Source organism: Phragmites australis, chromosome 2 (assembly GCF_958298935.1).
Source record: "Phragmites australis chromosome 2, lpPhrAust1.1, whole genome shotgun sequence".
In the NCBI taxonomy this organism is placed as follows: Eukaryota; Viridiplantae; Streptophyta; class Magnoliopsida; order Poales; family Poaceae; genus Phragmites; species Phragmites australis.
The window spans coordinates 48,727,146-48,751,153 of NC_084922.1; the positions used below are offsets into that span (position 1 = coordinate 48,727,146).

Here is a 24,008-nt window from a genome sequence, read left to right on the forward strand (position 1 = left end):
ACCCGAGGGGACTTATAGGGCGGCTGTCCATAACCATATTTGATACGAGGTTCGCGTCCGGATCCTCTCTGCGCGAGGCGCCTGTGCCCCTCGCGTCTGATTGGTGGGAGGCCGTGCGGGGCTGTTCGGGATCCGGATCGGCTGCGGCTCCCGCCCGCCGCTTCGTGGGTCGTGCCGGTGCGTGATTTGCACGCGAACCGGGTCAAGGGTTCTCGCGTGGGCCCCGCTTCCTTTCCGCTGGCGGGCGGAGCTATCCGGTTGGGTTCCTTCGCCGTATGTGCGAAACTGCGAACGGACGGGTCATGCCATGCGGTCAGTCGTGCGTTCGAATGGACGGCCGAGATGTGTACAAGATTTGCTGCGGTTGGCAGTAGGTGGAGTTTGGATGGGGTGGTGGCACCTCCTCCCTCTGATTCGCACTAAAACTTCAAAGCAACTACACTGCAACCAGTTTTTTCTAGAAACACAAATATAATGAAAGGTGTATGTTCACACCTACTAAAAATTAAGGTTATCAACTGGTCAAGCTCGAGCTATTTTATTATCTCAAGCTCGAGTTTGATAGAAATTTAAATTGAGCTCGATCCTGAGTTAAAAATTTGATCGAGCCTTTAAATATGTTTGAGTTTGACTTGTTAGTGTCTTGAGCTGAGCTCGAATCGGATTTAGAGTGAGTCGAGTTCGAATAGCTCACGAGTCTTAAGTTTTTTAATAGTCTTATCTATAAGTCATATGTGTATATAATCACGTGATTTTGAAGTTGGACGATTAGACTTTGAGTTGGACGGTGATGTTAAAAAATAAATTTGGCTAAAGTAAATGGATATCGGCTTTAACTCGACAGAAAGCAGCTGGAGTTAGTTGAGCTTTTGACGAGCTATTCGAGCTCGAGCTTAACATGCTCGTGAGGCTATAGTTAGGTTTGAGCTTGACTTGTTAAGATTTCAAGCCAAGTTTGAATCTCGGCTCGAATCAAACTTACAGTGAGTCGAGTTCAAGTAGCTCGTATGTCTCAAATTTTTTTGACAATCCTACTGAAAGCTGAATATGCAGAGTTTGAAAATTGGTGAAATCATCATAAACGTCTTTCTATCGACAGATACGTCGTCTACTACTTAAATTTTTTTTTTGCCTTAATAAAACATAAAAACAAATCATATGTTTAATCTCTGATGGACAGAGAGTATAACCATCTCAATTAAACATGTAGGCCGAGGCTTAATTCTATACACTACAACCCATTCGTACACATTTGTTACATCACTCAGTTGATGGGTCCCAAGCACTTAGTTGTAACAGAATTGCACATATGGTTACGACAACTTCTTTACAAACAGTAAATTGTATCTTATTCACTCCACCACCGTCGAGTGAAGTTGCATTTCTATTCGTGTTGGGCCCATTTTGGCCACAAAACAACATGGATAAAGAGGGTGAATTGCCCGGGAGGGCGGCAGTCCTGGTGGTGCGACGCGGGATAGAGTGCGAGTATAGACACGGTATATGCTCCAATGTATTTGTACATACGCGATATCGGTCCAAGTATACTGTAGCATGTGGCAGGGATTTGCCAAGCGCCACGTATAAAAGTTTAATGGCATGTTTGGCGTAACTTGACTTCGAAATTCATATTAAATCTGTAGTTTGTATTATAAAATAAAATAATTTAAACTTTTATTTTTAGCTTAAAATAAAAATTAGATGGCTCAACTAAATACTTTCAATCCATCCATAACTGTAGATTAAAAAATTTTAAACTAAATTTAACTAGATTAAAAAATCTTAGATCGGATAAACAAAACCTAACTTAAAAAAACTCTATTTGGCTTTGGTGATATGCAGAGACCATCGAAAGTCCGGAAGAACACCATGCAATTTTTAGTATATTATACCTTTGAGTAAATTTCACAAAACTATAAATACTTTAACAAAATTATCGTAAAACTATATATTTAAGTAATAGTTTCACAAAACTACAGATTTAATGTCAATTTTATTGCAGTACTACATATACTTTGGTACAATTATCGCAAAACTACGAATTTAAACAATAATTTTATAAAACTACAGATTTAGCGCTGATTTTATAGTAAAACTATGGATTCTATTAGACCTGTTCTCAGCCCCGTTATCACGACGATCGAGCATCGCTTGCAGTCTCACAACAGTTGCTAACAAACAGATCGTCCGGGAGTTTATGTGACCGTAAGCATGGCCTATTCATCAGGTTAATAGTTCTGTGATAGAATCTATAGTTTTATGATAAAATCGACGTTAATTTGTTGTTTTATAAAACTATTGTTTAAATATATAATTTTATGATTTACGATAATTTTGCTAAAGTATCTATAATTTTATGAGCTCTCGGACGATCAATTTCATAAGTTGGTAACTATTGTGAGACTGCAAATAGGGTCCAACCGTTATAGTAACGAGGCTGAGAACAAATCCTCTAAAATCTATAGTTTTGTGATAAAATTAACTCTAAACTATAGTTTTATAAAATTGTTGTTTAAATCTATAATTTTACGATAATTTTATCAAAGACCTATAGTTTTACGATAAATTAGTATTAAATATATACTTTTACGAAACTATTATTTAAATATGTAATTTTACTACAATTTTATTAAAATATTTATAATTTTACGAAATTTACTCTATACTTTTTTTTTCTTCAAGTGTCAGTTCGTAGATCAGCCCGACATAACTGGTTCTTATTTCGGTCATCTAAAGCCCAGCCCTCGATGGACTTGGGCCATGCTGGATAGCGCTTCTCCAAGGCCCGGCCGTGCAGTTTTAACAGGAAGCAGCGGGCTGGATCCTGCTGCCGCCAATGGGGAAGGCCGGACCCATGTTTCAGTGACGGAAACGGATTAGAAACATCCTCAAACAACCACAAGGAGCTCTCTAGCAATTGGCAAACGAATTACAAACACCAAATTGCAAACCACATGAGCGCAATAGTACACTACTGAAATAGATCCAATGCTTCGTCAAAATGCGCGGAAATGACGAAAAATGTCAACTTCTCCTCAAAGGCTACACCGTTATCACTTCTCTGGCCCTAAGTTGCCACATTTGATGCTCCATTGCTCACTCTAGTTACAAAAACAACGAAATTGATTTCGGTACCTCACATTACGTCTCCAATTTGTGGCTGTGCCTCGCTGCTAATGGAAAATGTCGATATAAACATCGCTCGAACTCTCACGCCCCGCGCAAAAATCGCAGCCTTTTTCGTATATCAAGAGAGACACCGAGTCACCAGCACACGCTTGCGCGAGAACGGCCACGAATGACATCCCCGGGGGCAGCGCGAGGTCGTTGTCCTGCGCGCCGACTCCAACGCCGCCTGCCCTAGCGGCCAGGGTTGGTTCCTGCCCCCGTCGCCGCAGCCGGGGCCGGACCCCCCTGCGTAGGCGGGAGGCCCGGGAGGCAGAGCCGCACGAGGACGCGACGCCGCCGAGGAAGACGCTGCGTCGGCGCCAGAGGGCTCGCCGGGGCGGTGGGGCCAGCCCGTGTCCATTTCGGTGGGGCTCGCAGGGCAGAGATCGATCGTTCGTCGGTAATTCGGTACCAGCCTTTCAGGGACGGGGCCGTGGGAACGGAACAGAGCATCGAAGCGGCGGGGGAGTATTACGGAGAGGCCCCGAGTTAGCCGTTGAAGTAATTGGGGGAGCTTTGCATCGAAAAAACATGCCCGTTTTGGGAAGCGGTTGTCCGGTTGGGCTGGGCCTCCACATGCTCTGCGGCCCACCGCAGCTCCCAGCCCAACGAATGCGTGCTTAGATAGGAAGAAGTCCATTTGACCTCCTACTCTTGTCTCAGTCTGATTTTTCTTTCTCAGCCGCAAAATCATATATTCTTACTCTCTAAAATATTCGGTGAAAATCACACCCCTATTGATTTTCAAGGTGGTTTCAAAAAAAAATGTTGGGACCCAAATGTCATCTCCTACCCCTTCTTCTCCCTCTTCTCTTTGGCATTTTCCACCTTCCAGGTGACCCAGTCCCGAGCATAGGGCCCAGACTCGTCTATCACCTGTTAACTACGATTTGCGTTGGGATGACCACCATGAGCATCTTCTTCTCTCAGTCCACTAGGTACGGCTTAGGAACGATCAGCCAGTGCTGATGAGCACTATGAGCGTGGAGAACGAGATCCTTTGCGGAAGCTAAAGATGTAGAAGAGCATGTCCCAATAGTGAATGGTGTTGGTGTGCTCGATGTAGGACTTATCCTCTGCCTTAGCGAGGAGGTTGAGCACCGTAAGCACAAGCACGTGAGCATGAAGTAGTGGATGTAGAACATGACATCTCTCATGTGCAAAAGGATGGCGACCCAAGCCGCAACGAGCCCAACGTACGCGAGGCGGAGAGAAAGTAGAAGGAGGGCAACACTGGCGCCGCCGTGGAGAGGTAGACCCTTTCCCTGGTGACCAGGTCGGGGATGCAGATAGAGGTGGTGGAGGAGGAGGAAGAGCGCGCAACCTTGACGCTGCTGGGGTTGGAGGGAGGGTGAAGGCGGACGAAGGAGAAGGCAAGATTGACGAGGTCGGACTGGAGTGCGCAGGTGACGTTGAGCGAGCTGATGTTGCACGGGTCCGTGCGGTCGTCGAAGGGGGGGGGGGGGGCACCATCGTGGTGGTGAAGAGGAGGGCGAGGATCTCTAGGACTGCCCCGGCATGCGGCCATTTCGTGGAGCAATTTGGCTTAGGGAGGCTGCTGTGGCCGGTGGGATTTGGATGGTGAGCGGCATGTCGGATGGAAGGCGTGGTAGGTCTTCTCTTTGGCATTTCCACGAACAGCTTGAGGAGATGATGAGAAATGAGGAGGAGGTGATGTCATCTGACATATGAAATTCACTGTCACGTGTGAGTCACATCATCTAAAACTACCCTGAAAACTACATAGATGCGTGATTTATACAATATCAGATAGTTCAGAGAGTATCTAGTATTATAGTTGAATGAGGAAAATGGGACCGGAACCAGAGTTGAGGAAGTTCAAATGGAGTTCTTCCGCTTAGATATCATCGCGGGCGGCGTCCTGTCATCGTCCGGTATTTGGGCATCAGTAGCAACGTCCAGGCCTCGGTGGTTCTTCGCCGCCCCCGCGCGCGACGGCGTTTGCATGCATGGCAGCAATGCACGCAGCACGCGCGAGGACGAGCAGGTTGGCCGAGCCCGGTGGACGAGCATGGTTCTCTTCTTTCTTGTTTCTCTCCTCTTCTTCTTCTTCTTTTGCGAGGATGGACTTGCTCCTTGCTCGATCCAATTTCCTCAACGGCGCAAGGGAGTTGCGAGTAGGACGCGCCGCGCGCTATCAGAACTCCCAATCAATCAAGGGGTTTTCATAAAAAAAAGGTAACCGAAATTAGGAAAAAACCAGGAACCGTGATGGAGATGCGGGGTATCGATCCCCGTACCTCTCGCATGCTAAGCGAGCGCTCTACCATCTGAGCTACATCCCCATGCGTTACAATTATTTTTAAAGTACCAGATATATCTATGTTAGCGTCATTAACCCACGCCATTCTACATTTATGCCATGTGTGCACTTATCACGCTTCACCTAACATGAGATGTATATGGTCTGTTTGACAAAACTTTAGCTCTAAAAATTCTTAAAGTTAGATATTTATAACTTTAGAAATTCTTAGAGTTATAGCTAGAGGTTGACTAGTGATGTTTAAATGGATTATCTTATTCATATTTTAGACTTAAAATAAAGATATAGCTACTTTATTTTATCTTACAAACTCTATCTTTTATGAATCTTAGAGATAAAGCTTTGTCAAATATATTTATAATATATATGAAAAAAAAATTGGACTTGTGATCCAAGAGCTATGCTAGCTTCTGTACATGCATGTGGCAAAATACCACGTGTGCAATGCATCCTCCTCGATCTCTTGCTTTAATTTCTGCGTGACTTGGTCGCTAAGCACCACTCGCATGCCGCTCTGATCAGTGACTCTTTTGCATGTGGCCAAAAACCTAAGTAACGTAACTCAAGCATTGTCGCCTCGATGTATATAGCAGCTGCCCCTTAGCTTGAATCAGCAGAAGCCAAAGAAGCTTCGTATGCTGCTTCGACTTATTGCCACAAGATCAGCACCTTTTCTGCTTGTCGGAGTTTTAATTTTTCCACTGATTTTCCTTTCCTTTTTCCATGGAGAAGCTACAGCTCTCGCAAACCGGGACTGGGACTTTGTAACTTCGTAAAAAAAAAGCTAAGTCTAAATTGAGCGAGGCCTATGCCCTTACTCCCTGTACGCCGGGTCCGCCCAAGACCGTGATCTGAGGCAGTAGGCGCTTTCTCAGCGTGGTTCGATCCGCCCTCCTTGCTCATCGTTTATCGAGACCAGGATGATGTGTAAAGAAATGGCGCTATGATTCCTCGTTCCTCTGGTATGCATGTGTCCAAGCGAAAGACCAACGTCACCGGCTGCCGCAGAGGTCAAACCGGTCACGTCAAGCGTCCCTACAAACTACCAATCATTTCTTTAGGCTCAGAAAATCTGATGGGGATGTAGACGAATGCGATTGCTTTAGAAAAAATTGCTGATTTGCCACTCTTAACAAATGCCAATTGCCCATCTCTCATCGCTTTATTACTTGTACAGCACCAGCATAGCTACTTCCATTAACTCTTCTCCTCTTGTCATTGTTGCTCATTGGTTGCTATACACTTGCTGAACTAATAATGCGTCGATGATCCATGCGTTGCTGCTGGCTGCAAATAACGTCGAAAATTCAGAAACAACGCACTAGAAGAGCTCCCAAAATCTTAATCCAAACAGAGCATAGCAAAGCAGAGGGGCTCGAGAATTAATCCCAATAACTTTTTTCAGTACATGGTTAGGCAATATAAGTAGTGGAGTACAATACAGACACAAACAATTAGACAACCCTTAATTACTATAGGTCGTTAATCCAATAATTACATCGACGAACAACTGCTGCATGGACGCATATGTGCATCTGAAACCATGATTGATTAATCAGAAAAAGAGAAAACAAAGATCGAAGTAAACGAAAGAACAAATCAAGAAACACGAGACGTCGGCAACACAACAGTAGCAGCATGTGCAGGCCAAGCTCCGGTTGGCGCGAGTATGGCAATGCTACGTAATTAAGGCAGGGGGCGTGGATCGCTGGGCGCGCACCGCGGCGCTCGATCAGTGGCCGCCACGATGCTCTTCGGAGTTGTGGTTCATGCTGATGGACACCACCACGCCATTGCACCGGAGAAGGGCGAGACGAAGAGCCGATAGGAAGAGAAGAGGAGAGGGGAGGGAGCCACGACGGCCGCCGCTTGGCACCGGCACCAGCTGGCGATGGCGGCGGCGGCGGCGGCGGCCACGCCGAGAGCCCTTTCGGGGGTGGAGGAGCTGCGTGAAGATCTCATTTAGACGAACTCCTTGCAATGCATTGCATGCACGTAATGGATCTTACTATCTTTCCCTCCTCCTTTTCGTCCTCCTGCAAAGAGAGCAGTCTTATTGTAACTTGTCTGAACTTTGTAAGGACGTAGCATTGTATAATATCTGTAGTTGTCTACTGTCAGAACTCAGAAGGTACATAAAACAGTGTTTCAGATAGCAGTTCCATACGCCTTTAATTAAAGGGAAAAATTAACAATGTGATAGTACCTTGCAAACTTCCCAATTAACAGTGACTACATTGATTTTTTTATGCACTGAAAGATCTATACTGGCATTTTAAAGATCTTTTGCCAATTCTTTGAATGGATGAGAAATAACATCTTGAAAAATGTGTTGACGTTGATATGTGCTTCTTGAGAACTCACAGTGTGTTACTGTGTTATGCAAGTGGGTTTCTGAAGATGTTGTTCAAGATGACATCATGACAACCAACTTTCATCCATTCTGATTCTGTCATGGGGAGGTAAACCAGGATGAGAACTGTCATCAGTTATTGCAGCTCTGGCTTCAGTCTTTTTTTTTTAAGGACCTGCGTCAGTCCTTAGTTCTCCTTGTTTAGTCCTTCGCACAATCTCTTCAGATTCTCAAAATCTGCTACTGTCTGCTTCTGTTTGCTTCTGAAATTTGGAGAACGACACTCATCAGAAAGCATTCTTAAGTTCAATAATAAATCAATAGATACGAAATGACAAGTACCTGGCCCTTCTGTTCTGAAACCAGACTTCGACTTCATGTTCAGCTGCTCTGCCAGTCCTAGCTTCAGAGCCTAGTTTTCGTGAAATTCTTTAATTTTCAATTTCAAGACATCAAAGTTCGCAGGCATTACAACGTTCAGAAATACATATGGACTTACTGGATCGAGATTGGAACGCTCTTCGTAGACAGTTTGAAGCACTGTTAGCTCTTCCTGCCACGCTCTGTATTTGTTGTGTAGGGTTGTGGCAGTTTCAATATGATCTTAATTCTGAGGGAGTCAGGGAGAAATATCAAAAAGTCGCAGGAATAATGAGCCCATAGGGGTGTCAGAGAATGAAATAACATTGATATTACTTATTAGAAGGTGCTCCCGTAAAATGAACTCGATGCCGGTGTTAACTGTCAGATTGTATTTAGTTCCTTTGTCTGAGTTCGCTCTGAGTTATAACTTGTAGAAGAATGTTTCAGTTGCGATTTTGCGCAGAAGTCACTGGTAGAACGTTCAGATAACCGCACTACTGAATATGTGCCAAAATAAGGAGAGTTTTACCATGTTACGTGTAGTTGATGCTTCAAAGCTACAGAAGTAAAAAAACAAATGTGTGCTATGGCTACAGCTCTTCAAGAAACTTGGAAAAAAACACACACACACACACACGCATACTGTGTTACTGTTCACGGTCATGTGAGACACAGGTGGCGTTAGCAGTGTCCTAACTATTTGCCGCTGCAAGATATACACTCGTGTTAGTGTTTGTAAGATTATGTAGTGAAGAAAGGGCAAAAGTTTCCTCTTTTTTTTGAAGGGATACAGTAGGGAAAATCCCTATGGAGAGAGCTTTATTAAAACACAATGAAGGGAACAGGTACAAGATTTTTATACAAAAGAAGAAAAAATAGGAACTATACAGTAGTAAGAATCCAAGAGGAGACCGATGCACTAAGGGAGTTGTTCATCCTATTCAGGTGCAAAAGAACATTGTCCACAAAGCAGGACCTCCAGTTGTTGAACGAAGGAGTGGCATTTTGGAAGATCTTTGAATTCCTCTGTTTCCAAATTTCCTTGGGTGCTACAGAGAAAACTTCCATGAAGAAGCGTTGTTGGAAGTGATTTTTTGCTTCTTCAAGCATACTGAAGAAATCAACTTGATGATTCCATGTAATGCCAATGGAGTCTTCCTTTCAGTTATGAACAATCAGAAGATATCAGAGATCAGACTTCTCAGCAGCCAATTAACATGACGCTAGAAGCCTTGGAGACCTCCTTCAAAGTCCGCATGATGGCGTCGGCTTTCAGATCGCCAACCGTGTAAGCAAGCAAGCGGCTCTGAGAGGGGACGACATCCTCCCTGTGGTAGCTTCCTGAGCTCCTCAGCAGCGCGTCCGAGCCTTTCTCGGTGCCACCTCGGACGATCACTGTCTTGTGTAGTCCTGATAGCATCTCCTCCAGGTCGGTATCGCCGTGCTCTCTAACGATCAGAAACATGTTCCCTACAGCCAGGCCCTTACAACGTATATACTTATATGATAATTTTTTATAATAAATTTTTACAACGCGTATGCTTGTGGTAATTGTCTTTATAATATGTGTGCTTGTTTTGTCTAAAAGCTGAGTCAAAACATAGGTATTAACATATGTCATAGTTTGAGTCTAAGCACATTAATGTTAGCAATTGTCAATTTTTGATGAAATTAGAAATTATTTACTAATTTAAATGTATATTTTAAATAATTCACCGTGTAGTCTCAAAGGTTGTGAGTAGACTTAACACTTAGCCATGTTTAAACGTGCACAATTTAAAATATAGTAGTGGTAATACTCCTTGTTGTATCGTTGATCTTAAGATGTATAGTGCATAGTTGTTGATTACCTAGATCATCTCAAGATGACGGTGGAAAGTGACAACGTAAACTAGTGAAAGAATACAGTTGTGTCAGTCCATGCTATCAGAATAAGATGACTTTCGTCTCTAAGGTGGTGATTGGAAGTTGTGAGAATGGGTAGAAGCAAATCCAACATCATCTTTGCGGTCATCAGTGTCCTCAGGAGATGGATGCCTCGGAGGAAGGGGTCGTTGTGGTATGAAATTGTTGTTCTCATTGTCATCTTGAGCTATTACGGTTGGAGCACATTCTATTTTTTTGTTGGTCGTACGTCATGTCGATGTGGTGCGTGAACGTCCTCTTGCAATATTTCTTGAACTTTCTCCTGTATTACTGCTGGAATGTCGAGACATTGGTGGTATGAAATCATCGTCCTCATCATTTTCTGGTTGAATAGTAGAGGACACCCTTATACCCTTTTAGTTTGGCTGATCTTTATCGTCTTCTACGCGAACCAGGCATCACACTCTCGCCGAAGAGTATATATGTCATCAAGAAGTTTGGGATTTATTTATTGATCAACTAAGCATCTTTCGGGAACGCCTAACACAAAAGAGGAACATTCGAATCAATGAAAAAAAGATAAGCAGGATAACCAAATAGAAAATGACGAATCTGAATGTGGTATGCATACTAGTCGGGTAACATCGACATCCTTATTTTCCTCATAGAGAAACCTAGCACAGAAAGATGCTCGGCTAGTTTGTACACCCTGAGATATATTTGATGTCGCTCTTGCAAGAGTGCCATAAGGTTGTCGGTGGTTACATGTTGGAGCGGAGTGGTTAATACGGAATAGAAGAGTCTTGCATGTAATGTGGATACGGATTGGATTAGGTTGTTCTCCTTGAAGGGACCATCCTTCACTCTACGCATAACCTATAATGAGGTATTTAATGCTATATAGATCATTATAGGTATCTATAAAACACATGTACTAGAAGATCCCATTATAGATTTATTGCTCATTGACTACAACTTTCTAACTCTACACCAAAGTATGAATCCCTCATCATTTAAGAAACATTAAACAATTATTAAAAATCATAATTAATACGTAACAATACTTAATAAATAAGTAATAAATAAAGTTATGTACCATAATTATTTGATAAACATCAAATAAATTAAAAATAATTATATTAACAATTCAGTGAATAAGACATAATAGAGATGAATACGAAAATAAAGTGACTAATATATGTGTCATGAACAAGTACAAGTGTATACCGACAACGCCGCCGTCGCTGCACATAATCCCCAGGAGTGTAAGTGTCAAGTGTGATGAGACAATTAGGCCCGATCTTCCGTTAGATAATGGTAAGTTGATTGGTGGAGACTCGACGTTGACGATCCAAGGCTTCCGATCAGGACAGAACACAACCCTTGCAATCGCTACACCACTGCTTTGTTGGTTATCAACCGCGCGCGGCACGATTGACCTCGCCAAGAAGGCTAATTTCTGCAAGCGAATCGAGAACACAAGCAAGAACACGAAAGAACACAATCTGAAATTGCAAATATGATTAAGCTCACGAGTTGGGGTTTCACAAACCGAACGATGACGAAACTGTTCAATGACAGAGTAATCTAAGTAAAACCCAAAAAGTCTATGATGACGGCTGCTGGATATATGAAGAGGGGTGTGCTAGGGTTTTGGGCGACCAGGAGGCGTCCACAACTTGGACTTAGACCTGAACACGTTTACAAGGTCCGATATGGTCTAAAATTGTGACATAACATATTGTTTTGATGACACAAAATAATCCACAATGAATCTGGAGCTGGGACTAGTACCAAAACAAAGCTACCGTCCTTAGCTTTCCAACGCATCAAAGAACACCTTATTTGGACTATATATGAAGAAGTTATGACCGTTTTAGTGCGACGCTGTCTGCTGAATCCGAACCGAGTTCCGCTGTTACATACGTGTTTCTCCCATATTCCTAAGCATCAAAATTCATAAAATTGAGTAGCATCCCATCCTTATAATTAGTAGTATGAACAACAAGTAACGAATTCACCTCATGAGTTAAATGACGTGCATAAACCTGTATATTCAGTCCTTATAATGGATCAATAAAAAAAATCACTTATGACACGTATGTCTAAATAAATGATGTCCTCATCAAAGTGGATGTGTGACCTCGTCCCAACAGCCTATCTAAAACATTTCATAATCGAACCACACAAAAAGACTTATCAGAAGTATATTTCATAATCGAGCCGGGGCCTAATCAAACAACAAACCTGACCTTGATCAACTACCACGTAGATCCTAGATCCATATGGCACCCACCCAATCCGACCCATTCATTTCGCACGTACGCGCTCGCGTCAGCACGTCTCCACCCCCTCGAGCGAAAGGGCCCCCCCCATTCTGGTCGTCTCCCTCCGTCCACCGAGCGCACAGACCTGGCCACTTGTGCGCGAATCTCCGCGCGGTCGTATGGCCAGGATGAGTCCACTGTGGACAAGGCGCGTGGGCCCGCGTGACAGCCATCCCTCACACCATCCGCGTCCGGTTTCTTATTTAAATCGCGAAATGGTCGGCGGGCGAAGGAAGAAACACAAATCTCCCCCACCCGCAACCCCAAACCCTAGTCGCTCCTCGCGACCCAGGCGACGCGCCCGATTCTTGCCTGGTAATTTTCCTCACCCTCCCAGTGATCCCTGTGTCCTCCTGTACGCCGTGGGATCCCCCCCCCCCTCCAATTTTTCTGATTTTTTTGGGGTCGGATGGAGTTGGGGCCCGAGGAAACGCAGAAATCATGCTCGGATTGGGGGGTTTTAGGACGATTTCTTGGCGGAATACGAGATTTTGGGAGGGAATTTTGGGGATCCCAAATGGTTAGGGGTGGGGAATTGGGGAAAGTGGTGGAAAGGTGCGATTTTTTGGCCCCTCTTTTGTTGGAAGTGTTGCCCGGGGCTTTATGAATGGCATTTGGGCATAAGGACGCCTTTTCAAAAGGTTTGTTCCAGTTTTTAGGTTATTTTTCTTGGCTAGAGTTGATTATGTGGGGAGAGTACGCAGAAAAAAAAGTTATTTTAGAGGTTTGCATCACCGTTGGGTGTAGTTTCTTTCAATTGTGCATCCATGTATTCCATTTATGCAAGCTATGGGGAAAAGAGCGATTAGGGGTAAAACATGGTTACATTATTCTAGAATCTGCCTCTTTTGCTCCTTTAGATTATCTTGTTATGTTTTTATATCATAGTAGATCGGTCAACCATGCTTTGTCGGGAGCAATATCACATTTGCTTTACTCTTGACCTTTTCGAAACTGTTAGATTTGTGCTTGTACTTGTTGCTGAAGTTTGTAAACATACAGCATTCTATTGCTTCGCTCAAGCCAGTATTTTTCTATTGCGACTCTATGAGCTCCAATGGTGTCACAAGGCGGATTCCAAAGAGGCAACGAACTATCAAGTCACTTTCGCAGATTCTGGACCTGAACTTGGCCCCAACTGAAGTGGCTGGTGAGGGGAGTTCACCTTCCAGGAGTATGCCTGTCTCACACAGCCAGGCCTCCAGCAGTATGCCACCGGCTGCTAATGGGTTACACATTGTCATGCATAGTTTCCCCATTGATGTGGAAGCCATTGATGACGATGTTGTAATTTATCCTTCAAGATCACACCTTCAAGTATGTACCTTGTCTCTGGTTCTAATGTCTGTTTGTATTTTTGCATGTTTATTTTTTTGCCGCTTTTAGTTATTATATGATTGTTCGAGAAGGAATACTGACTATCCGGTCGTTTGCCTTTATGTTTCAGGCAAGACAACAGTCGACCAGGATGGAACGCATTACTGTGATAATAGATGACGATTCTGAAACTAGCCCTGTACCAGCAGGTTTGATTACATCCCCAGCACAAAGCATTTGACCCATACCATGACATTTGAATAGAACCACCTAGTTTTTCTGTATGAAAATTTGTAATTCTTGTTTCATACCTAGGAATTATTCATTTTGCTCTGCTTGTCTGCTCGTTTCTTCATTCTCTAGTAGTTGCGATGATTTTTTTTTTGCTTGTTTTTTGGCTTATCTAGGCATCATCGTAGTGCAGGTTCGATTGCTTTCAGTTTAACCTGCTAAGCATAAATATTTCTGTTGTATATATGTTAGTACTTCATCGTTGTGCATTTAGATAGCTCTATTTCTTAATGTAGCCACTTGCTAGCTGCTTTTCTAACTACAGAACCTTACTGATTATGGTTAATGTCTTCTACATTTGGTTTACTTAACAAGTTAGAAGTAAAGCACAACATTGTACTGCAATCACGACTATCTTTCCATGGTCTGAGTTTGAAAGTATGAGGCTTGTAAAAAAATCTGGTTGATATTACCAACTTTGACAGTTTATCCACTAGAAGACGAATAGGATGGGCATATGCAGTATGCACGCAACCTCTCTAGATTGTGTTATGTGATACTAGATATCCATATAGGCAATGCATCATTGTGGCCAAATCTCAGTGCCAACAGAGCTGTTTTTTCCGTCTTCAGTAGGTTCAGATTTGCTTATAGTTGTGGTTTACAAAATTAGTTGAATATGCAATAAGTTGCTAGATAGAATTTCAGCCTTAACAATTCATTTCCATTCATAGGAAATTAGTGTTCAGTATTTTCCTTGTAGATTCTTGTACTTGATGCTTAAATATGCCAGACAGGTAGGAATGGGATATAAGAGACTCATGTACCTGTTGTTTTGTTTTGCATTGAGTAACTTGGTGCCTACCACATTTTTTCTAGGGGACATTCTTGATGAGCATGTGAACACACTGCTATCTCTGGGCATAAACCGTAGGCATGAGCATCCAAGAGCGTCTAACAACTGCCCCGTGATAAGTTTACTGGACACACCTGAAGTTGAAGTCAGTAGCATCAAGGTAAACAATCTACCGTGTACTTCACCAATACAATAAGGCAGTAATTTTCGCTTTAATAACTCAAACAATGCTGATCCAGGCACTCCCTGAACCTGTGAAGGAGGTTCCGAAGGAACCAAAGTTCACCTGCCCAGTCTGCATGAATGAGCTTATGGAAGCGTCATCCACCACCTGCGGTCACATTTTCTGCAAGAAGTGCATCGAGGCTTCCATTCAGGCTCAGAAGAAATGCCCTACCTGCCGGAGGAAGCTCAACAAGAACAACTACCACCGTGTGTACCTCCCGACCACGGAGTAAAACCGGTTCAGCCATTTTGGCACAAGTTCTGCAGCACCTGACCCTCCTCCGCATTGGCCCTGTGGCGATTGTATGTCAAACTATTTAGGGGCGTATTATTAGCATAGAGTATTCCAACAATTTAACAAGTGTTTTTGCCCTCGGCATTTGGGACATCGTACCAAGCTGCATCATCAGTAAAGTATACCCAGCATTCTCTGTGGAAATTGGTGCTTGGTCGTATCTTTTTTATGCGTGAAACAGTATCTTACCTTCTGTTTGGGTATGTGATGCGAATGTGAAGTTTGTATCGGTGGTGCCATTTTCACTTGAAACTTGCCCCAGCCCCAAGGAATCTACACTATAACTAGTAACAGCATGTGACACGTGCACCTCTATAACCCCGTGTTTAGAAGCAAACTACGATTTTTGAATTTTACAGACACCTATTATAATCAGACTTAGCACAAATTAACTAACCAATATGGCGACGTATGTTTTGATACAACTCCTGCGTTGTTCAGCTGGTCGGGAGTATCTATTCAGCAGATCAGCATTCAACACCAACAGTTGGACGCTTGGATCATCAACCTTCTACAGCAACTCCCCAAGGGGAATCGGCTGCCCAGGCTTTCCCTTTGCCAGTTAACTTGGTGGACAACTTGGAACGAGAGGAATGCATGGATCTTCAGGCAATCGGCAACAGATCAGCCTCTCCTTTTTCACAAAATCACAGAAGAACTGAGATCGTGGTGCTCGGTCGGCCACCCTGACCTTCGCTTACTGCATCCTAGCCTTAGCTTGTATTAGAAACCTTCTCTCTTTAGACAGTCCCTTCCCCTCAGAGGGTACCCGTTTTTAAATCTTATGTATGGACGACCCCATGCACACTCATACCAAATTAACACGCAAGGGCACTCCGCACCGCTGCCTTTCGTCAAAAGAAAAAAATATTTTTTATCCTTTTCGTTTCCGATTCCCATTCAAAATGAAATAAAAAAGAGAGGTTCTATATGACACATAACTATTCTTTTTTTCTTTTTTTTACAGTCGACCGTCCTCCCCGTTGCTTGAGCATCCAACGTCCCATCAGTCATCTGCCACGCCTGACTCATCTCGCTTGCGGCTCTCTTTCTTCTTGCCCGCGACTGACGCAACACACTTTCCCGCCCTACCGGCCTCCTCCGTCTTTAATGGTGATCCTGCCGTTGGATCCATACCTACCACCCCATCGCACTAAGCTGGTGTCATCGGCGCGCCCACCCCAAGCTTACCCATCAGGTGTTCCTCAGTCGCCGGTGAGCAACGGGTCCCAACCGAATTGTCGCCGCATCCGCGACAACCGCCAGCTACCCTGCTGCCCCATCCATCTAGGGCCCAGGAACAGGTGAGCCCCCCTGAATCGAAACCCTTCTCCTCTAATTCCTCGTTGGCGCTGTCATCTGAAAGCGTAGCAAATTGTAGCTGCCTGTGCTATAGCAAATGTGAGTAAAAAAAAGGGTTTCACATATGAAGTTGGGATTGCTTCTAACATAATATTACAAGACGCAAAAAAAGCTTTTTTTTTTTGCTTACTTACATTCCAGAACGCTATTATTTTTTAACTGATGGTATTAGTAGTAGCTCCCGCTCTTCTACGATCACTTATTCTTTTAAGTGAGCAATTGGACGGAACCACATTGACAAGTGCCATTGCATTAACAAAGGTAAATCATTGAATTTGACCGATGCAATGGACTGAATATAAGCTGCATTGGGCTGCATATATACAGAAGTAACACCATATCTGCGTGATGGATGATGGAACAAAATTAACCCTGAGCGAGAGGACATCAATACATGCATGATGCATAAACCAGAAAATTGAAAACCAAAGCACAGGGATATAAACCTCACCTCGACAGTGCACAAGCAAAGGAGTAAAAGTTGACACCGTTCATTATGTGGGATTATAAAGCAAGTTGAAAATAAGCACCGAAAAACTGTTTTGTTCCAGAAAACGTCATTCAAAGTCTCAAAATTTGCTTTAAGGTTTCTTGATGATATGTTTCTTAAGTAGTTTTTTCTTGTTGTTTCATTGAGCAAGTGCGCTTGGATGCTTGGTAACATGAAGATTAATTACGCAAAATATTATTGATTTTTTCCAAGATCATTAGCAAATAATGGTGGCTGACACAATGAGCTTCCTGTGTCTAAAGCGACCACACCACAATGAGCTCACTTCACCAGTAGGCTTGGCTTCACTGCCTCATCATGTACGGATCCAAAATGGGTGTGTGTGTTTCGTGGGGACATTGTGTATAACATTTGGGTGCATCAGTTGTTGGAATTGATCTCGGTCTTATCCCTAAAAGGAGGTCCGTTTGCCCTCCATGCGTTCTGATCGGGAGCCCTAACCAACAAATGGTGGTGGTCCCATCTTGTGCTGCGCTATATAAACCAGGGGGGAGTCCCGTAGGGCGTGTGACCATAATTCGCATGTTAGGCTAATCCCCCCCCCCCACAAACTCTAATCCGATCCTAAGAGAACGCAGTAAACAAGATGAAGGCTACTGCCGGCGTCATCATTGACAACATTTGCATCTACACCGACACTCTCCGACCTCACCGTCAACTCCTTATGGCATCACCGAACGCAGGTACACATATATGCGCTTCCGTTTTAAGTTGGTGTTTGATTTAGGGTTAATGATATTGTTTAAGGCTTGATAAACTTCAACAATGGCATCAGAGCCACCTTTAGCCCTAATCAGACCCCTTTTAGATCTTAATTAGACTAGATCATGTTCGGTTGATGTCATTTTTTGATCAAACTGGCCTATTTGTTTTCGGTTTTCATCAATTAGCTTTAAATTATGTCTTTTTAAGATGAATTAGGTTCGGCTAATGTTAATTAGGCCCAATTTGATTAAGTTTAGTACTGTCTTTGTTCATTAAGCTTGTTTAGTCCATAATTGCTTATGTTTAAGGCTTAGTTGACGCGTATTAGCCCCAATTAGCATCGGTTTAGACCTACATATTCATGTATTAGTTTCGGATGAGATGTTTTTTTGTGCATATTTGTGTTCTTGTGTGCTAATTGTTTCGAATTAAGGACATTAGGCCCCTTTTGGACCTCGGGATTAAGCAAATGATGCTCTCTAAAGCAATTAGAAGGAGGGGAATCGGGGAGATTAAGAAAAACCATAAGAAATCCCCAATTCCCCCCAAATCCGAACCCTAAACCCCCAAATTTCCCCAAAATCCCAAACCCTAAGCCCATTTTTCCAGAAATCCTAGAGCAATAGAAGTGGGGGGGGGGGGGTGGAGGACTTACGGCTCCGGCGCCTTCCGTTGCTGTTCATGCCCGTTGGAGTTCTCCTCCGGCGGGATCTTCCTCGTGCGCGCACGTTTCATCCGGCCCTTCTCGCCTCCGCTGCGGGATGGGGCACCTCCTCTCGCCACGCGCTCACCACCTCCTCCTCCCGGGCTCCACCGCAAACCAACCGACGGAGGCGCGCGCAATCTCGGTCGCACGCGCGCTCCGGCAGATTGGCTCACAGAGGCACCCTTGCCCTCTTCTCTCTCGGGCGGTCGTGGTCGCTCTCTCTCTCTCTCTCTCTCTCTCTCTCTCTCTCTCTCGGCCGGCGGCTTCCATCGCCGGCGAACTCTCGAGCCGCCGCTCTCTCTCTCGAGTCGGGCGGAGTTTTCGGGGAGAGAGAGGGAAATGGATTAGGGTTAGGGTTTCGGGCGACGGCCTTTTATCTCGCGCGTTTTCGTCGGGCAGCCGTCGGATCGCGATGAACGGCTGAAAAGGTACGGACCGGCGCGCGCGCGAACACAAAAAAAGGGCCTGGTGCGGTGGCTGGGCCGCGCCCTCGGCCGGTCTGGCGACGCGCGAAAACAGAATGGGCCAGGCGTGGTGGCTGGGCCGCGCCCTCGGCCGGGCCGGTGCGTGCGCGAAAAGCCAATTGGGCCGCGCACTGGTTTCTGGACCAAGCCAGGCCGAAAGGCCTTTTTGGGCTGTTTTCCATAAAGCTTTGAGCTTTTCCATTTTTGAGAATTTTTCAGTGATTTCTAACGTTTTATCCATTTATGCACTGGAATATCTAATGCAAATAGTCCAAAGTTAATGATGATTAATGCATAAAATATCATTAATTCTCTGGTTGAATTGGATCCAACGGGAAGATTTTTCCGGAGAATTTTACGATCAATTCATATAGGTTCATAATTACTTTCTGACCAAAGTTGACTGTAATTATGTGCTTTTTCATGTATTTATTTAAATTCTTTTCCATTTTCTGCCCAACAGTGATGTGGATTGAAGTTTTATTTTTGCATGATTTTAATCAGACCAACGTAGGGTTATTTTCGTGCAAATTATTTCCTTATGATAAATTTACTAATCTGGCCCAATTCTTCTCTCCAGCTCTTAACGCTTCCTCTGTTGCCGCCAACATTGACGGCATAGAGCAACTTATGAGTAATAATTTTCCTTCTTGGAAAGCTAAGGTGACTGTTGTCCTTGGTGTTTTGGACCTGGACTATGCACTCAGGGTAGACGCTCCCACTGCTCCCGCTATTGGCGTGAAAAATTATGATGAATTAAAGAAAACTTATGATTCACTTTCTGAGAAGTAGGAGCGGTCCAACCGCATGTCTCTTATGATAATGAGAAACTCAATATCAGATACTATAAGGGGAGCAATTCTAAACTCAGAAAAAGGTAAGACGTACTTGGCATCTGTGGAGGAGCAATTTAAAGGCACCTCCAAGGTTTATGCCAGTACACTGATTCAAAAGCTCCTCAACACTAAGTATAATTATGGGTCCGGTGACATAAGAGAACACATCATGATGATGACAGACATGGCTGCCAAACTCAAGGGCATGGATATGGAAATCTCTGAGGGTTTCCTTATCCATTTTATTATGACCTCTCTCCCTCCTGAGTTTACTCCTTTTAAGATAAATTACAACACTCAGAAAGAGAAGTGGAGTATGAGCGACTTGATCGCAATGTGCGTCCAAGAGGAAGAGAGGGTGAGGGTTGAAAATAAAATTTTGTAAATCAAGTAAGCAGCCCCAAGAATAAAAGAAAATTCCAAGGGGATTTCAAGTCTAAGAAGAAGTTGCATTTCGTCGCTAAACACGACAAGGCAGCACAGAGGGCGCCCAAGGCATTTGCTTCTTCTGCTCCTGCCTCTCAAGAATCTAAAGATGACGGATGCCACTTCTGCCACAAGAAGGACCACTACCAAAAGGACTGTGTTGGTTTCCTGAAGTGGCTTGCAAAGAAGGGTAATGATTTCATAACATTCATTGATGAATCACTTTATGCTGATTTTTCCCTTAATTCATGGTGGATTGACTCAGGTGCCACTGTACACGTTACCAACTCTTTACAGGGATTTCTTACCGCGAGAACATTAAGAAAGGGGGAGCGAAGTCTTAGAGTGGCCAATGGGAAGGAAGCTCAAGTTGAAGCTATCGGATCCCTTCCATTAGTTCTTAATAGTGGCTTCACTCTTAGATTAAATAATGTAGTTTATGTTTCTTCTATGAGGAGGAATCTCATTTCAGTTTCGATGTTAGATGATGATAGTTTTCATTGTAATTTCGGAGACAATAAATGCAATCTTAAATTTAATTTAGATGTTATTGGTCTTGCCATCCGATAAGACAAACTTTATATGCTTCCTCTTAATGAATCCTCTGTGACGATGAATGTCTATGATGTAAGCCATAAGAGAAAGAGAAGTACAATTAATGAGACTTCTTCGAAACTGTGGCATTGTCGTTTAGGCCACATTTCGAGGGGGAGAATAGAGCGTCTCATTAAGGAAGAGATTCTCCAACCCTTAGACTTCTCCGACTCTGACCACTGTATAGATTGCATTAAAGGAAAATACGTTAAGCAAATAAAGAAAGGGGCCACTCGGAGCACATGATTATTAGAATTAATTCACACGGACATATGTGGTCCTTTTCCTGTGACATCAGTTGACGGTTTTGATTCTTTCATTACCTTCACTGATGACTTCTCCCGTTACGGCTATATCTACCCCATTAAAGATCGATCTGAATCTCTCAATAAATTTAAGATATTTAAGGCTGAAATAGAAAATCAGCACAACCTAAAGATTAAAGTAGTGAGATCAGATCGCGGGAGAGAATATTATGGGAGGCATGCCACATATGGGCAAATCCCTGGTCCTTTTGACAGATTCCTTCAGGAAAATGGCATAGTAGCCCAATATTCTACACCTAGTGAACCTCAGCAAAACGGGGTAGCTGAGTGACGCAACCGCACGCTTATAGACATGGTGCGAAGTATGCTCAGCTATTCTAGTTTACCAGTTGGACTGTGGATGGAGGCATTTAAGACAACCACACACATTCTTAATTGGGTTCCCAGTAAATCAGTTCCAAAAATACCATATGAATTATGGACTGGAAGAAAACCCTCTTTAAAGTATTTACGCGTGTGGGGCTGTGCAGCTGAAGCTAAAGTCTTTAATTCACATATTAGGAAATTAGATCCTAAGACAGTTAGTTGTCACTTTATCGGGTATCCAAAAAGATCAAAGGGATATCGCTTTTACTGTCCAGATAGGATCACTAAGTTCGTAGAAACAAGACATACTGTGTTTCTTGAGAACAGGGATATGGAGCCAAGGGAAGTTGATCTTGAAGAAAAACGGGTTTATGTTCCTACTCCGCTGATACAAGAGTCATACATCCCTGTGCCTCAGGTGGTTGCACCTTCAGTAGAAACTAACGTCAGTACACCCCCTGTTGAGGTCTCTGAAATTCCTAATGATATACCTAACGATGAGCCTCAGCAGTCCTCTGCAGTACCCAGTCCTTGTCCTGCAGTGCATAATGAACCGATCAGGAGATCACAGCGTGATAGGAGACCTGCTATCTCGAATGATTATGTTGTTTATATGAATGAGGATGTTAATGACATAGGGAAGACAGAAGATCCCAACTCATATAAAGAAGCCATGATGAGTAAGCATTCGTCTGAGTGGCTTAATGCCATGAATGACGAATTAAAATCTATGAGCGATAATGATGTGTGGGACCTAGTAGAAATTCCTAACGGAGCCAAAACAGTAGGCTGTAAATGGGTCTACAAAACTAAACATGACTCTAATGGGAACATCGAAAGGTTCAAAGCAAGGCTCGTAGCTAAAGGCTTCTCGCAAAGAGAAGGAATTGATTATAATGAAACTTTCTCTCCTGTATCAAGTAAAGATTCTTTCAGAATAATTATGGCGCTCACAGCGCATTATGATTTAGAGCTGCATCAGATGGATGTAAAAACGGCATTCCTTAATGGTGACTTGGAAGAAAATGTTTACATGGCTCAGCCAGAAGGTTTTGTCATGAAAGACAACGAATATTTGGGATGTCGCCTTAAGAAATCAATTTATGGTCTAAAACAAGCGTCTAGACAGTGGTATCTCAAGTTTGACAAAGTCATCAGAAATTTTGGCTTTAAAGAAAATGAAGTTGATAACTGCATTTATATAAAGTTTAAAGGGGGAAAATTCACCATCTTAGTTCTTTATGTGGATGATATCTTATTGGCCAGCAGTGATAAGGATATGCTGTTTGAGACCAAGAGATTTCTTTCATCTAATTTTGATATGAAGGATCTCGGTGAAGCCTCTTATGTTCTTGGCATTGAAATTCATCGAGATCGGTCCAAAGGAGCATTAGGTTTGTCTCAAAAGGCATACATTGACAGAGTACTAAAGAAATACAATATGCATAAGTGCTCTGCCACGCCTGCTCCTATTGTTAAGGGCGATAAGTTTGGGATATATCAATGTCCAAGGAACCAATATGAAATTGATCAAATGAAGACGGTTCCTTATGCTTCAGCTGTCGGAAGCATTATGTATGCTCAAGTTTGTACACGCCCTGACTTAGCTTTCGTGACCGGGATGCTTGGCAGATATCAATTAAATCCAGGATCGGACCACTGGAAAGCCGTTAAGAAAGTCCTTCGCTATTTGCAAGGCATTAAGAACTACATGCTCATATTTAGAGAATCCGATAAACTTGAAGTCATTGGTTATTCGGATGCAGACTTTGCGGGGTGTGTAGACACTAAGAAATCCACGTCAGGTTATATCTTCACCCTCGCTGGAGGAGCTATCTCGTGGAAAAGCTCCAAGCAGACACTTACAGCATCTTCAACGATGCAAGCTGAGTTTGTGGCATGTTATGAGGCTACCGGGCAGGCTGTATGACTAAAGAACTTTATCCCGGGACTAAGAGTGGTCGACAGCATTCAAAACCACTTACATTATACTGCGACAATCAACCCGTAGTTTTCTATACGAGTAACAACAAGTCGAGTAGTGCTGCCAAACACATCGACATTAAGTATCACGTTGTGAAAAATAGAATCCAGGATCAAACAATAAGTGTCAAGCATATAAGCATTAAGTCAATGCTTGCGGATCCGCTCACTAAAGGCTTACCACCTCATATTTTTCGTGATCATGTTGCCGGCATGGGGTTATTGGAAAGCCTATGATTCTGGATAAGAGGACCATAATGCAAACCACTCCCATTAGGAATAACGAATTTCCATTTCGAGATGAAATAGTGTACTATGGGTTCTGGGTTTCAGTGGCATTTTATGAGCCGCTGTAATCTTTTGCCTTGGTGTGCTATTTCATTAAGAATGGGCTTATGATGTTAGCCTTTCGATCAAGGGGGAGAATATTGGAATTGATCTCGGCCTTATCCCTAACATGACCGAGATAAAAGGAGGTCCGTTTGCCCTCCATGCGCTCTGATC

At 43.4% G+C, this 24,008-nt stretch overlaps 1 protein-coding gene and 1 non-coding gene across 3 annotated transcripts; one reads left to right on the forward strand and one right to left on the reverse strand.

Annotated features, from left to right (window-relative positions):
• Nucleotides 1-5,401: 5,401 nt before the first annotated feature.
• Nucleotides 5,402-5,474, reverse strand: TRNAA-AGC (transfer RNA alanine (anticodon AGC)). Its single transcript has one exon. It is a non-coding gene; the product is annotated as a tRNA-Ala (tRNA).
• A 7,076-nt stretch (nt 5,475-12,550) lies between these two features.
• LOC133909469 (uncharacterized) lies at nt 12,551-15,429 on the forward strand. Of its 2 annotated transcripts, none has more exons than XM_062351912.1 (5): nt 12,551-12,676; nt 13,364-13,678; nt 13,809-13,887; nt 14,789-14,925; nt 15,005-15,429. In XM_062351912.1, exons 2-5 carry the CDS (start codon nt 13,409-13,411, stop codon nt 15,221-15,223), a joined length of 705 nt encoding a protein of 234 aa, XP_062207896.1. In that variant the 5' UTR covers nt 12,551-12,676; nt 13,364-13,408; the 3' UTR covers nt 15,224-15,429. The 2 variants fall into 2 exon arrangements, with proteins under 2 accessions (XP_062207896.1, XP_062207897.1); XM_062351913.1 differs by lacking the exon at nt 12,551-12,676 and adding an exon at nt 12,690-13,002.
• Nucleotides 15,430-24,008: the final 8,579 nt, after the last annotated feature.

Excerpts from the sequence above, each read along its gene's own strand:
- LOC133909469 (XM_062351912.1), top strand. The coding sequence starts at position 13,409 with ATGAGCTCCAATGGTGTCACAAGGCGGATTCCAAAGAGGCAACGAACT. Across the intron at positions 13,679-13,808 it reads CTTCAAGATCACACCTTCAA|GCAAGACAACAGTCGACCAG; the intron begins GTATGTACCTTG and ends TTTATGTTTCAG. Across the intron at positions 14,926-15,004 it reads TTGAAGTCAGTAGCATCAAG|GCACTCCCTGAACCTGTGAA; the intron begins GTAAACAATCTA and ends ATGCTGATCCAG.